At 36.3% G+C, this 15,069-nt stretch overlaps 1 protein-coding gene across 1 annotated transcript in view; it reads left to right on the forward strand.

The window, feature by feature from the left end:
• The first annotated feature begins 656 nt into the window (after positions 1 to 656).
• Positions 657 to 15,069, forward strand: part of LOC109101841 (corticotropin-releasing factor receptor 1) — a 116,743-nt gene continuing 102,330 nt past the window's right edge. Inside the window, exon 1 of the mRNA XM_042727869.1 lies at positions 657 to 1,666. Coding sequence (XP_042583803.1) covers positions 1,643 to 1,666 — 24 coding nt within the window. The 5' untranslated portion in view covers positions 657 to 1,642. The remainder of the gene's footprint in view (positions 1,667 to 15,069) is intronic.

Consider the following 15,069-nt stretch of genomic DNA (forward strand, 5'->3'; position numbering starts at 1 on the left):
GATTCTGAATGGATCCATATAGTAGGTCTAGTGGTCTTTGGGGTCTCCCTTTGGTCCTGTTTGGTATGGCAGATTAACTTGTGCTAATTTGTATTGAAAACTTTTATTGAATTATTGATTGATTAATTGTGACACTATACATACATTGTGTAATATATATATATATATATATATATATATATATATATATATATATATAAAAATATAGAGAAATAAATAAATGGGGGGAATTATATATAGCCTAACTTCTTGCTACGTGTACTGTGTTAGGTTAACCTAGACTTGTCATTTGCACTTAATTATTGTTGCTCTTTTGTTAGGTTTGATTGCTTCTGTTGTCCTTACTGTATATGTAAGTCGCTTTAAGCATCTGATAAATGACTAAATATAAATTAAATGTAATAAAACCCAAATATATATAAGACCTATATCACTCACATAATATTATGATTCTTTGATTATTTGTTTTAAAGTTATTTAGTTATTTAGTTATTTTTATTTTTTTAGTTATTATTTAAAGTTATTTATCTTACACAATTTGATTTGTAGGCTATTTGACTCCAACGTCGGTAACGCGATATTATTCAGAACGTTTTATGTCCATTAAGCACAACTTTGGTGGAATATAAAGTGCTAAACGTCGGTAGATATTGTGTATGGCCAGACAGTATGGTGTTTAAATAAGACAGTAATGCGCCCTGTTCTCTTTAGAGGACACACTTCAAGTGCTGTCCCCCTTCGGACTGAGTAGCGTATAGTGATGCTCACTTTCGAATGTAACTGATTCATTATGAAGGCTGTTCAGCGTTGAGCCTGCTGCTGTGCGCACGCGAGAAAGTGAACCGGTTGGATAGGACGAAGACGCGTAACCCGCGTGGGAACCGCACGAATTAGTTTACACCAGCGAACTCTGCTCGTGCGTCTGCGATACTTTTTACAATTGTCATCACATTCTGCTCGCATTTAGCCGCACGCGCGCAAAATCAGAACATCTGTTTCCCTTATCCGCGCTCAGTGACGTCTCCTCGCTGTCATATAGGGGCTTCATGTGAACGCATTACTGTTGACCGATGGGACACACACAGAGGGTCACTCTCGGTGTGAAGAGGCAACGTGAAAAGGATCTGCCGTGTTTACAAGGAACGAAGCAATTTGGAAAAGAAACGGAGCAAATAGTGGCAGCACTATCGGAAAAGTTCAGTTCCAGCTGCACGGGAGCAGGTCGAAACGCTTACCATATCTAACAGGGAACACTGTCTGAGTGTTGCGCGTGACTAATATCGGGTCTGAATAAACCGTTTACACCTGCCTCCGAGGACTATAAGAAATCAAACCGGACAGAAGATTATTTACTGAGGATATAGTGTACACTTGAATCCCTAAATAATAAGGATATATCGCCTGTATTAATAATAACTCATCTGGAACTGGATGAAAATGAGGCAGCGACTCAAATGCGCGCAAAATCCACCCGTTTATTTCCAGTTGTAGGTGCTGCCCTGGCCATCCTTGGGGTGCATATCTGTTGTTTTTCAAACAGGTCTGTCACCCCGAAGCGGAGCATCCGGACAGCTGCATCTGGAGCAGAGGAGCTAAGGAGCGCTGTGCTGTTTGAAGGTTTCTGCAGAAAAACACTGGAGCAATGAGTCGCATCCTCCATCCACAGGTACGACTATTACCCCATGAAAGCGTATAGTAGCTTAACTGTTAAAATGTTAGTAATTTTAACAGAGAAAATAATGTAAAAATGCTACAACGCAGTAAAAACATTTTAATTGCTTAACTGTAAATTACCTTTATATAGGCATACGGTAAAAAAAGAAAGAAAAAAACATATTAGAAGACAACAAGCGCATTTTTTTAAAGAAGGGTAACATACACATTACCTTATAATTCGCTGAAAATGCGCAGACAGTCACATTTGTTAAGATGTCATTTAAAAAGTCAGATTCTTCTTATAAGATTCTTCTTATATTAAATTCTTCTTCTGATAATTATGTGCATTGGAGTGTTTTATGTTGCATTTTATGTTGCTTCTGTCATATTTAAAGCATTATTTTAGTATTGTGTGTACTGTATTAACCTAATGGTATTTTGTTTGCGTGGGTAACATTGTGCTCTTGTCAGTTTGTTGGTACTGGTGACAGTTACTATAGAGGCTATTTTTTATGCAAGTACATCCTGTGGCATTCCATTGGATCACTTGTACTCGGTGTGAGCACGGTCTAGTATCAAATAGATTTTAAAGACTCAAGTAGATTGATATTTTTAAAGTGTAATTTCATAAAAAAAACTTCTGGAAACCAGTTTTATGTTATTTACTTATTTATTTATTTTACCACAAGTTTAACAAAGTATGTTTTTTACAGTGCACATTTTAGCTGTTGAAACTTTTCCACACTCGTTTTGTTGTTGTTATTGTTGTTGTTTTTTTCACCAGAAGCATGTTTATTTATTTAATCAAATATTAATTACAATCTTTTTGTCCTAATGTTTGTTCTTTTTTGGTTGTCTTGTTTAAATATAGTGGAATAATACTTGTCATTAAACTATAATTTGACACTGAGATTTTAAGGGAAATGGTGGAGGTAATTAATGACTATCCTTCGATGGGGGAGATCATTGCCAATGTGAGTCAGCAGTGTGTGGGTGTGCTATCGAATTCTGTAGACAGTAAATACAAGCATGGACAGGACACAATCGCTTGCCAGTCCTCAGCTGAGCCACAAGACATTTTCAAAGAATCTTGATTCTAGCTTATAATGGAAGCTTGGCAATGCATCACAAGCATATCATAGATTCTAAATATTATAAAATGACATCACTGAAAGGTAAAGAAGAAAAGAGCCTTTATTTTTAGGCAGCGGCTATTTGCACTAAGTGTAAATAGTGATAGAGGCTATTTACACTAAGTGCAAATAGCAATAGATGCTATTTACAATAAGTGTAAATATCATATTTTCTTAGTGATAGATGTTATTTACACTAAGTGCAAATAATGTTTCTGCTATTTATACTACTTGCAAATAGTGGCAATTATCTGCACGTCAGCACATAATAAAACAGTATGCAGTAATAACGTATGGATGCCACCTTACTGGGACAATAAAGCCCTCCCTACACCTACCCTAACCCTACCCGATACTTTTTTTTTCACCTTTTTGATTATTTCCTTCATTTTAATTGAAAATAAATGCCTTTTTGATGTGATATGTGATAAAAATGTGATAAAAAAGTTCAGTAAAAGGCGGATTCGAACCCGGGTTGATCGCATCAAAAAGACTATGGTATGCACTTTACCATCTACACAACTGAAGCTGACAGTTGTCTGCCGTCTTTTATAGTGTGACATTCCCTATCACACATTTATGGGCGGAGTTAGTGTAAATAGCCTCTGCCAACAAGGCGGGCTATTTGTACTTAGTGTAAATAGACACTGTTATTTTTAGCCTTATAAAGAATGCAGCAAGTTTATTAGTCTCCGCTCTGGACCATGGCCCAGTTTGGCCCCATTACGAAGTAATGTGCTGAAACGGTGACAGTCAACACATACACGCTTTCAGCTACCATTAATATGTTTTACCACTTTCTGCACTGCGGATAGTGCTCTGCAAATGACTTGAGTGATGATTGATCATATCTGAGCTTTGAAATACTTGAGTGAGTGAAGATTGAGTGAGCGATGAGTGCCCGTGTTATGAAATGTCCCATGTGGCTGGCAGGGGTGCAAAGAAGCAATTAGGATTCCGCACAACTGCTAATCGACTTATATTTCACTCTTTTTCATTGCCTCAGCACATCAGTGTGGTTGCTGTGATCTCAGAGGAAATTTTGTATTCAAAAAATGCAATACCCACGTTTCATTCCTGGCATTTGAAGGCTGACTAACTTTCTGCTAGCAGCTACAGAGGTCAAAAGGTCAGATCTGAGATAATTGACTTGCTGTGCTGATGATTACGATAAAACTGAGGCCAGAAGAAAATTGAATCATCTGTGAGGAAGAAAAGCTTATGAATGTGTAATCTTGCCCTCTTTAGCCAAGAATGACATTGTTATCATTTCGTTCTCCTCCCTCTAGCTCTTTTGATTGCATATTTCCATCATGATGCCACCAGTTGTTTACAAGTCAATTGTTTGCCCTTCATGTACACCTTGGCATACCTGACGGGAGCTCAGAAGGCATCCTCTTAAACCTGTCCTGCAGGAAACAAGGGTCTTTGAGGTCATTTGCCCCACAGGACATGTGTTTGTTTGTGTGTTCATAGCACCCCACAGGAAGAATCATTTCACCTGTACACACGACTCCTTCAGCCTGGTTAAGCACAGGAAGCTTTTGTTAAATTACAGTCGACCCAGTGCAGTTCAATAAGCACACAGGTCTAATTAACTCATCACAGAGATGTAAGGAGTGGAAAGGCTTCTTGCTCTCCACAGACCCAACAGCTTCACGCTAAAGGTTTTAGATACAGACAAACAACATTTTAGATGCATGCAGTGGGCTTATCGGTTTCTCCTCAAGATGTCAGAATTTAAATGTCAGAAGCAGAAGAGCCAAAGTCTATTTTGTGCTATTTGTCGCAGTCTGGTTTGCTTATTTATTTGCTGTCTCGATTCACTGTAGCAGTTGTGGCTATTTGGCTTCTTTCACACAATAGTGTACATATTGAATGGTGTACATGTCTAATTATAACCAGAAGTGGTCTGTTTTGAAGGAGAAAGGCTGTTTGTCAAGACATGCTTGTGGTCTTTTGCAAAACAACCTTTCTGAGGGTACTGTTGAGATTTAGGGGTTTCAGGCACTTCCAAATGCATTCAGCACTCATTGTGTCTTAGCAACGGCAGGTATGGTCCGTTATTTTGTAGTTTTAATACCCCAGAGGTCAATATCATGTCTATGATTAAGCATGGTTCATGCGCTGCAGTGTCTTTGCGTGACTAATCAAACATGTACTGAGTAGAAACACAGATGAGGATTCCCAGAGCAGTGAACAACCTCTTAAGCGATTATTGTTTTATTTTTTTATTTAGAATGCAGTGGTGGCTTATTTAGTGCTAAAGCCCTGCTAGGTATTTTGTGCCAGAGCTGTGTCTCTTTTAGGAGCTCTTTCAGTGATTGCTCCTCTGCCACATCTCCTGGAAATGTAGCTCATAATAATCACGTTAAGCCATTTGGGAGTTCCTTTTCTGAACGTATCCTTTCAAATCCTCTCTGCAATTCTCAAACTTTGAAAACGAGCTTGCTGCCAAGAATTCCCGTTTAGGATTGGTTTTTGTATGCAACCTTATGCTCCTCTGTCACTCAGAATTGAATAGCTTTAGATCATGTTGGTCTCGAATTGGTTGTTTAAATATTTCTTGCTTCTCCGCTTTGGGTGTTGTGGGAGAGATTTGGGGCAAGTATGAAATTAATGTTATGAACAGAGATTAGAAGCAATTGTTCACATAGCTTTCATCATTGCTGCTGCATTAATGGTATTTTGTCATTTTCTCATTACCAGAACAGGCCACAGTTTAGATCAATAATTCCCAACCAAGTCCCAGTGGGTATTTAAGCTGGTTCCAGAGGGTACTTAGAAATATTTTTTTCCTGTTGCTTTTAAATGGATAAAAAAAAAAAAAAAAAAAAAAAATTGGGTATGAAAGATGTAAAAAGCTTTTGCTTTTGTTTAAAAAGCAAAACAAAACAAACTGTTCAAATGAACCGGTTAATGGAAATGAGTCAAAATTTCCATCAGGTTGGGAAATATTGGTTGAAATAGTTTAACATTGGGAAAGGAATGACTTCATGGTAGCTTATCTTACCAAGAAAGACATAACAGATTTAATGTTAAGTGCTGGCACATCAACCTCACTTAAAGACTTGGTTTTATCACTCCCCGACTGTAGCAGTCAATTTTAAAAGCATATTGAGGGTTATCATAAATCATTTAAATTAATACTGTGCTTTAACTAATAAGGTAATTAGGGAAACGTTGGAAGCTTTTGGACATTTTAAAAGCTGGACAGCTCACACAAAATGCATTTGTTCTTTAAACTCACTTAATTAGTCTAAGCATGGCCAACAAACGGTCTGCCTGAAGTAGAGATATGGCAAAGGAAAAAGTGAGAATGAAAGTGCCACAAACTGATCACCCCCATACCATGCTGAATTGGGGCAGTAATTAAAGTAAAAGGAGCCCCTACCAAGTATGGAGTACATGTTCTGTAAATGAACATACTTTCCAGAAGGCCAACAATTCACTAAATATGATTTAAAAAAAAAAAATTATTGGTCTTATGAAGTATTCTAATTGTTTCTAAGTGAATTGGTGGGTTTTTGTTATATGTGAGCCAAAATCATCACAATTTAAAGAACCAAAGACTCAAACTACTTCAGTCTGTTTGCATTGAATTTATTTAATACACGAGTTTCACAATTTAAGTTTAATTACTGAAATAAAGGAACTTTTCCAGGACATTCTAATTTATTGAGATGCACCTGTATATATAACTAATAATTAAACTTGTTGCATAAGTTTCAGACCTTAAAAAAGTCATTTTTTTGACAAATGTTTTGACAAAAACATTTTGAGTGACATAGTCTGGAATGCAGAAACATTTTGGAGAATTGTTGGACATTTCAAATTAAATATTAGCTGGAGCATGGAGATGATTTTTCAGAAATACGATAGGTTCAAGGTATCATTGCCACGTCTGGAGGATTTCATTAATTGAACGTATTTATTCCATCACTGATTTCGCATTAATAATCATGAAGCACTTCCTTGAATTAGTTTTAGCCATTAGTACAAAAAACAAAAAAGACACATTGGTATGAAGTGGAAACTGACTGGAAACTGACATGCGTTTTCACTGTGACTTGGCAACCCCAACTCTTGCAAGTGTAATGTTTAAATTTGAATGGGTGTTTTTTGCCAGACTTGCCTCCTCATTTTAGATGGGCATGACATTCTGTGCAGTCATGCAGCATGTGCTACAGAGAATGGTGGGATTCTCTCGCAGCTTGCCACGGTTTTACATGAGTAAGAAAGATATTCTGTTCGCTGTGTCAGTGATCACTCTACCGCCTTTGTCCCAGAATCTCATCCTTATTTAAATTAAATGAGTGAATTAACTCAATTAGCCTGTCAGTGGCTTTTTACAAGCAGCTGGTACCTGGCAGCTATTGCATAAGAAAAGATAAAACCTCATTCATCCCTTTCCATCTGGCATTTTTCACAACTTGTGCCTCACTTAAAACGGAACACATTTACATCAGAGAGGCTTGCAGTGGGTTCCCAGAAGGCATTTCTTCCTTCATATTGGTTGATCGCAATGCTGCAAGATTAGGAAAGGGACTGATGTTCTTGTTTGCTTCTATTTTTTACTTTTTTGGTGGGAAATGTATTCTCTCAGCAGATTAGACATGCAAATTAGCAAGAGCCGTTTGTTTTGAAACGACTAAATTAGTTCTCTGTTGAAAGCATATTTGGGTTGTGCATTCTTTTGTTCTTTGTATTTTGTGAATATAATTTCTGTTTGAAGAGATATAAATATGATCTGTTTAACTGTGTCAAATCCAAGATTTCATCATGAAAAAGTACAATATTAGCAAAGCCTTTCATCAAATCTTTCTCCCCCTTCCCTTGTGTTTATCACTGCATTTATTCCCTGTCATTCGTTTTTCAATTTCAGTTTTCAGTTTTATTGGCAAGAATAAAGGTAACACACATCAGTTTAGCTACGAGCAACAAAGAACAGTGGAAAATAAATGATGATTCATTATAAGACACAATATAAATAAAGTTTATTATCATTATTTAGTTTTAGTTATAGTAAAATATATGGTTATTCTGTCATGCTTTTTTTTCAGCATTTCTTGCCTTGCATTTTGATTTCTTCCTCTTGTAGTGGTTCGTTATTCTGGAATTTAATTATTTTATTTTTTGATTTTTTTTGCCATGATTAATTAGATAATTATAGCATGTAATTTTTGTTATAAATAATTGCACTAAATGACAGTGTTAAATTGACAGCCTTAATTAAAAGTAAAGTATAAGCGTTAATTCATCACACTAGTGAATAATCATTACAGCAGAAAGCTAGAAGATCAGATATTAATAAGATAATTATTAAGATATATATTCTTTGTCCCTGAGATGCGTGACAGCAAGTCAAGACAAAGTGTACTGAGTATCTAACAGTCTTTGTGTTCGTCTAATAGATTGGGTAATTTTAAGCATTTCTTTCTATATTGTCCATGCATTTTGAACAAGCAAGGTGGTATGTTTTCATATACTGCAGTTTGTACAGTGCCTTTTAAAATAGCTTTTATGCTGACAGTGCACCACATCCCCTATGCATGGTCAACACTGACACAACTACAAATGTACTTTACTCTACAAATATAGACCAGTGTTTATAATTCAGAAATGCTAGTAAGTTCAAAAGCACCGATGACCTTTAAAATCATGAAAACAAATTTGGAGTAAAAGGAAGTTACAGGAAGTTTCATACAGTTCAAATCATTTAAACTGGAGATGTCATAATTGAGCATAAAAAATATAGAAATAAAGAACACTAGTAAAAAAGTGCAGACTCTTTATTTAGTCTTTAGTTTATGCCATAACTTTTTGTTAGAATCTGTAAACCTTGTGTTTATTTGTGGGTTTAAATTGAATTTTGAATCCCAGATTTTCAATGTGGTCTTTTGGACCCCATTGTATGTCCCAATGGAATATAGTCTATGGCAACATCCTCTCTTCCAAGCATACTTGAGCAGCGTGTTTATTTGTGTGAGCATTAAAAATGCTTACGTGTTAGTAACGGTCATATTCACATGCATTCACACAGACTTTCACCCTTATGCAAATTGTTGGGGCAATAGAAAACACCCCTATTTATGCCTGAGCAAACTGGCAAATGTAACTCACATACTGTATAATCTCTCTCTCTAGTGGGATTATTGTATGAAGTGTGCAGGCAGGTGGAGGGGCACTACATCCAAGCATCTTTCATTAATTACCCAGCTATACCTGCGTGGAATGCTGGCATAAAAGATATTGAAAGATATTGAACGTGTGTCATCTCCATTTATCACAATTAACAGGCCCACGGCAAGTAGAGCCAAGCAGTGCAGCCTCAAGGTCAGGCGTACAGTACACAATGTAAAATCTGGGTTAAAACATGCAAACAAGCTCTAGATTGTATTTTATTTTACATTTGAATTATTTTATTTTGTAGTTAAATTTATTATTTTTAGTTTAGTTTATTATTTTACTGTATTGTATTTTGTCTTATTATTTATTTATTTAGCATCACGTTATGTCCATTATGTTATCAATGGTCAGATGTATTTTAACTACTACTACAACAAAAACAAAACATGCTATAAGCTTTAGATTTTTTTTCCCCAGTCCAAAATACCATCTACTGTTTTGCCAGAAGAAAAACCATGAACATTTAAAATCTGTATATATGTAAGTCAATTTTGTAAGCTTTAAGCAGCACATTAGCATATAGATGGCTCATAGACATGGGATAAAGTTTGATTCCATGGGATATTAAAGTTTTATTTTGCTTTGAAATATTAGAGCTTGGAAAAAATTAACCTGGTTATATGAAGCGAAAACTTTAAATCCTAGCAGTTGGGTTTATTTCAAACAAGGTTGAGGTCAGGTTAGGTTGAGGTTAGGCACATGTCAGCCATAAAAAAAAAAAAAAAAAAAAAAACTTGCTATAGTAGTTCTAAATATAGAGGAGAAGAAATATGTAATGTATAATATAGATGCTCTGAGTTTTCACACCATATCATTGGGCTGAAGTTAGAAGTCTCTGATCTGAGACTAAAATCAAGCCAGATTTTCCTTAAACTTGCCAAGTTGATGTGAAAGGCATTTCTGTACTCTTGGTTGCTTGTCATGCTCAGACGAGCTGTCATGTTGCAGTTCACACACTGACTGAAGTGATTTTACGCTACAGTCACGATTGGTATCCAACTAGTATCTGTAGACATCCATGCAAACATACACAAATCCGACTATAACACACCCTGTACACTCTGTCCAAATGCCCTCATGGTTATTCATTCATCTGCGTCCCACATAAGCGCGAAGCATCCCAAGTCTGGAAGCACACACAGAGAGTTTCATCACATATTTGTCCATGCACTCTAGCATAGATTCACAGTCCACACACAAATATATACACGTGAACTTGCAAAACACCCATGTCCTTTGAAAGGAGTGCCTCCTGAGTAAATGCATGCACACACACACACACACACACACACACACACACACACACACACACACACACACACACACACATACACACACACACACTTATTTTTATGGGGTAAATAAACAATAGGGTAATAGAGGACAGCCTTTGTAAATACTATTATGGCCATAAACAGGCTCCTTCATACAGATGGAGAACAGCACACACTTTGCACAAATGATTGATTGAAGGCATTAAAGAAAGCCATTTATTTTCAGTTATCATAAGATTATATATATATATTACATTTATAGGAACAAAACAAACTTTCCACTCATTTATGTTTGTTTGTGTGTTTATTTCTGTTTTTAAAAGTTTTTTTAAAGGCATTGTTGACTGCATGTGTCAAGTTCAGCCATTCATTTTTAATTATTATAAGGAAAAAAATCTTTAAATTATAGGAACAGGAGTACACTATCAACTAATGTGATACACTGGGTGGCCTATATTTATTTATTTATTGTGTGTGTTTCTTTATTTAATAATATTGACTGCAACTGTCAAGCTCATGCATTCATTTTCAGTTATTATATGATTTTTTAATTTTTTTATTGGAAGTAAAAATTTATCAGTAATCATAAACTACACTTTTTAAATAAAAACAATAATACAGTATTATATTTTATTTATATCTTTATAAAGAAAAACAAAAACCTTCAAAAATAAAATATTATCTGATTTGTATTAGTAGAGGATGACGAACTCTCAGAAATCTGGGTTTCAAACTATATTTAGACCAAATTTATGGCTCAAGCATATTTAAAACTGAGCCCCACATGTTGTTAACAGTGTTGCAAAAATTGCCTCATATAAAATTAATAGAAATTAAACAGTTCATGCAATATTTATTCTGATCTTCTGAGTTTTTCAGTTAACACTGAATGAAAGATAAGCTGTGTCCATTTTTTTTAGGAAAATGTGAAAAGGTTTCAGGCTCAGTTGTGAAAGTGTGTTTTCCCCACATCTTTCTTTAATTGATGTGCACAGCTTTCAGCAAACGTCCGAGCCAAACCCCACCCCCTGTCATCTCAGTTTCCATGGCATCCATGATGCGTAGCGACTGGGCAACTGTTCAACAGCATCACGGGTGGAGTGTGTCTTAACTGAGGACTTGAGGGGGAGGATCATTTTCTCACAGAGCGACTGAGCCGTGTGATCGGAGAGGAGCTAATCTAACCCTCACCACCTGTGAGGATCGCTTCCTCCTCTCAGCCCAACCCCATAGGCCTGCGTTGAGCCGGGGAGAATGTGTGAGTGCAAAATGGGTAGGATTCAATTTTCAGCACTTACTATCAGGTTCTCCCACAACTAAGAGGCGGCAGTGATTCCTCGGATCAATTTTAGGACTTTGCAACAAGCTGACCTACATATTGGAAGATGCGGTTCCTATTGCATTCCGCCTGCAAAAGCAATCAGCAGGAGCGCTCACATGAACCAGATGGATTCACAGCACGCTCTCTGATTCTCTCGGTGTCGCTCACTGTATTTTGCAGTTCCCTTCCCTGTAAGTTTCAGCGTTTGGGAGGGCGCAGGCTTTTGAAGTGTTTCAAGGCCCTAGAACTTATGTCTTGTTGTGAAGGTACCTAAACCATTCATCACTGTCATCACAAATAGATATACACGTGCATTTCTGTCTTTTGCTTGGCTTGACTAGTTTAGCTCTTTCTCTTCAGCTCTTAATATATTGTTTTGTTTTGTCATGAAGAGAGAAGAAAAGGCTAAATGAATATAGAATCTCATTCCTTACTCCACAGACCTTGGCCATTCAGAGTCAATTTTAATCACAGTTCAATGATCTGGCTTAAACTTTACGGCAGCACCAGACATATCCTCATCATTTTAGTTTGTTCTTGAGTTAATGAGGTCTGCTTTATTTTTTAACAGTGTTTCATGTCAGAAACTCTCAGAAGAATGTCAGCTTTCTAAACTTCTTGGTCTGCAAGCATGAAGTTGCTTTTTGGAAGAGCGTCACATGTTTTAACCCCTGAGGTTAGTAATTTGGTTTAATTAAAATGGTACTTAAACAACAGATGTGTTTAACACTTTCAGTACTCTCTTTGACCTCCAGTGTGACAATTTTGTCTTGTTTTATAATTCTGAGAAGGTCAATAACAAGATGGTGCTGAGCTGTAAATTTTAATGGCTAACTCCTTGTTTCTGTTGTTCAGATATGTTCAAAACTGTTTACACAGCTGGCTGGCTGTTGATAATTTCTGAAGGATCAAGTGACACTACAGAGTAATACCCTAAAAATTCAGCTTTGCTGCAAGGATTATCATTTATTTAAACTGAATAAATAAAAATTGTATGTTCAAACATCTTATTTATCATCATTGTGCAAACCATAAATTATACACAAGCAGAATTATATGAGACAAACCACTTGAATCCAGGCATGAATGCTATGGGACCTTACTGAACTGATTTTAGGAGATGTTAGAGTCTCATAGTCTCTAAGCATCCTTCAGTTGTCCTCCGTCATTCACAGATAAATAGCCCACAGAGACTATGCCTGAAGCTGTCTACTGCTGCCAGAAAGACATGTGACAATTGAAAGCATTCTCTTGTTGTTCCCGTATCCTCACTGTAAATGGACCAACATTTCACACAGAAAAATATGAAATTGTGAGCCTGAGAAGCCACAGAAAGCTCTCATCCTGAAATGATTGCTTCTGCTAGGCTGGTAGTGGTACTATAACTGCAATCATTCTTATATTAAAGGGATCATTCACCCCAAAATGAAAACTGTCACCATTTTCATGCTGCTCTATACCTGTGCTTTCTTTATTTCAGCCACTTAAGAAAATTGTGGGTAGGATTGATGGTGACTGGCAAACCATGTGCTATCAAAAGAAGCATAAAAGCAAAAATTAAAGCGACTAATGCACCCTAAGAAGCTAGTCAATATAGCTCTGTGAAGAACAGAATAAATTCAACAGTCATTTTCTGAAAAACTTTTTTTCTCTGCCAAATCTGCATTATGGTGATTAGTATATGAATAACTAACTTTGCTGTGTCATGATTAATTGTGAGACACAAGAACCAGATGTTTGCATCATTGATGTCAAACCTATAGTGCCACTCAAATAAAGCTCTCACAGGGGTGTCAAACGCAGTTCCAGCAGGGCCAGAGCTCTGCAGAGTTTTGTTTCAACCCTGCTCCAACACATATACCATCCATGTGGTTTTCAAATAAGCCTTAAGGACTTGATTAGTTGGATCAGGTGTGTTTAATTAGGGTTCAATCTAAACTCTGCAGGGCTCTGGCCCTCCAGGAATTGAGTTTGACACCCTTGAGCTATCAGATGACTTAGAACAGTGGTTCTTTCAATTCCCCTATTCTGCATATTTTTTATGTCTCTCTTATTTAACACACCTAACTAAGAGAACCAACTTGTTAGAAGAGAGATCCATGCATGAACTGTGTTCCGACTGACATGGTCCCTACAGTGTTCATTGCTCCCTACTCCTTTACTTCACTTCGGAACATTCATTCACAGATGTGTGCTGCACCACGGCCTGCAGCATCTTCACGAACAGACGAAACTTACTAGAGAGGTGTGAAATGTCACATAATATATCTCTGTAAATAAATACAATTTAAATTCATGTCTCACACACTTTAACACCCTTTGAATCGAACATAAACACTCCCTTTGAACTGATCCCTTCAATCATGGAAGGGATGTGAAATGTGCAGAGCAGATTTTAGTAATATCTCTCAGGTAGCAGGGATATTTTATGTGCGGTAGTCTAAAAAATACTGCCTACAGCACATTTAATTATGTTATGTGTCTGTACATTCAGTGGCAGCTTCAGTAACAAGTTCAAACAAAATGCTAAACTACTTCATGTACAAACTAGAGCCGTTCCAGATCTTAATTTTAAATCATCCTAATTAGGGATGTACATTTTAACCGGTTAACTGTTAACCGACTATTAAGAATGTTGACCGATTAATACAATCAGTTACGGTTTAAAAAGTTTTATTTATTTATTTTCAGTAATTTATCAAAATATTAAAAAAAGGTTTGCTGCATGGTTAAAATATGCTACACGTGTAAACAAATTGTGTTTCTTAGAAAGAGAGAGAAAAAAAAACATAAGTTGCATTTTATTTCATTTAGAAATAGGTCCAATGCCGACTCGAAATGTTTACAAACATTGTAATAAACACTGTAAACATAGCTAGGCTATTTTAGTTTCCCTCGCTCCACAACAAAGCCTTTCAATTAACAGTATTTAGAAAAGAACAAGAATTAAAAATATATGAAGCTATAGCAGTATAAACGACAAGCCAAAACAAATTAATTTAGGCTAAAACGAAGGTGAAACCAACGTTGGGTCTCTCATTTGACACAAAATCAAATGTTTCCATATTCTCTATGTATTTGAATGCCAAATTATTATTTATTATGTAGCCTACTTCACTCGTGTTCCAATATCCACGTAAAACAAAATGTTTTGCATAACATCACAGCGGTACGGCAATAACACTTAACAGCACAGATTTTACTACATATTTAAACTGAGCAGTGTGTGTTTTTTTTTGTTTTTTCCATATGTTTGACTGACTGCGTTTTATTATGATAATGAACGGGCTGCATTGTCAAGGTAGCAAAGCTTAACTGTGTGTGCGCATGCAGCGCCAGCACAATCATTTGAATTTCTTTCCTTCTAACAGTGGAAGCAACTACTCCTTTTAGTCATAAAGATAATCGCAATTGTAAAAGGTTTGCCTTTATTTGTGTATACATTCACAATAAAAACAGATCTTTATGCTTTTGTAATACAAGCCTAAAGAAAAAT

This window comes from Cyprinus carpio, chromosome A3 (assembly GCF_018340385.1).
Source record: "Cyprinus carpio isolate SPL01 chromosome A3, ASM1834038v1, whole genome shotgun sequence".
NCBI classification, from domain to species: Eukaryota; Metazoa; Chordata; class Actinopteri; order Cypriniformes; family Cyprinidae; genus Cyprinus; species Cyprinus carpio.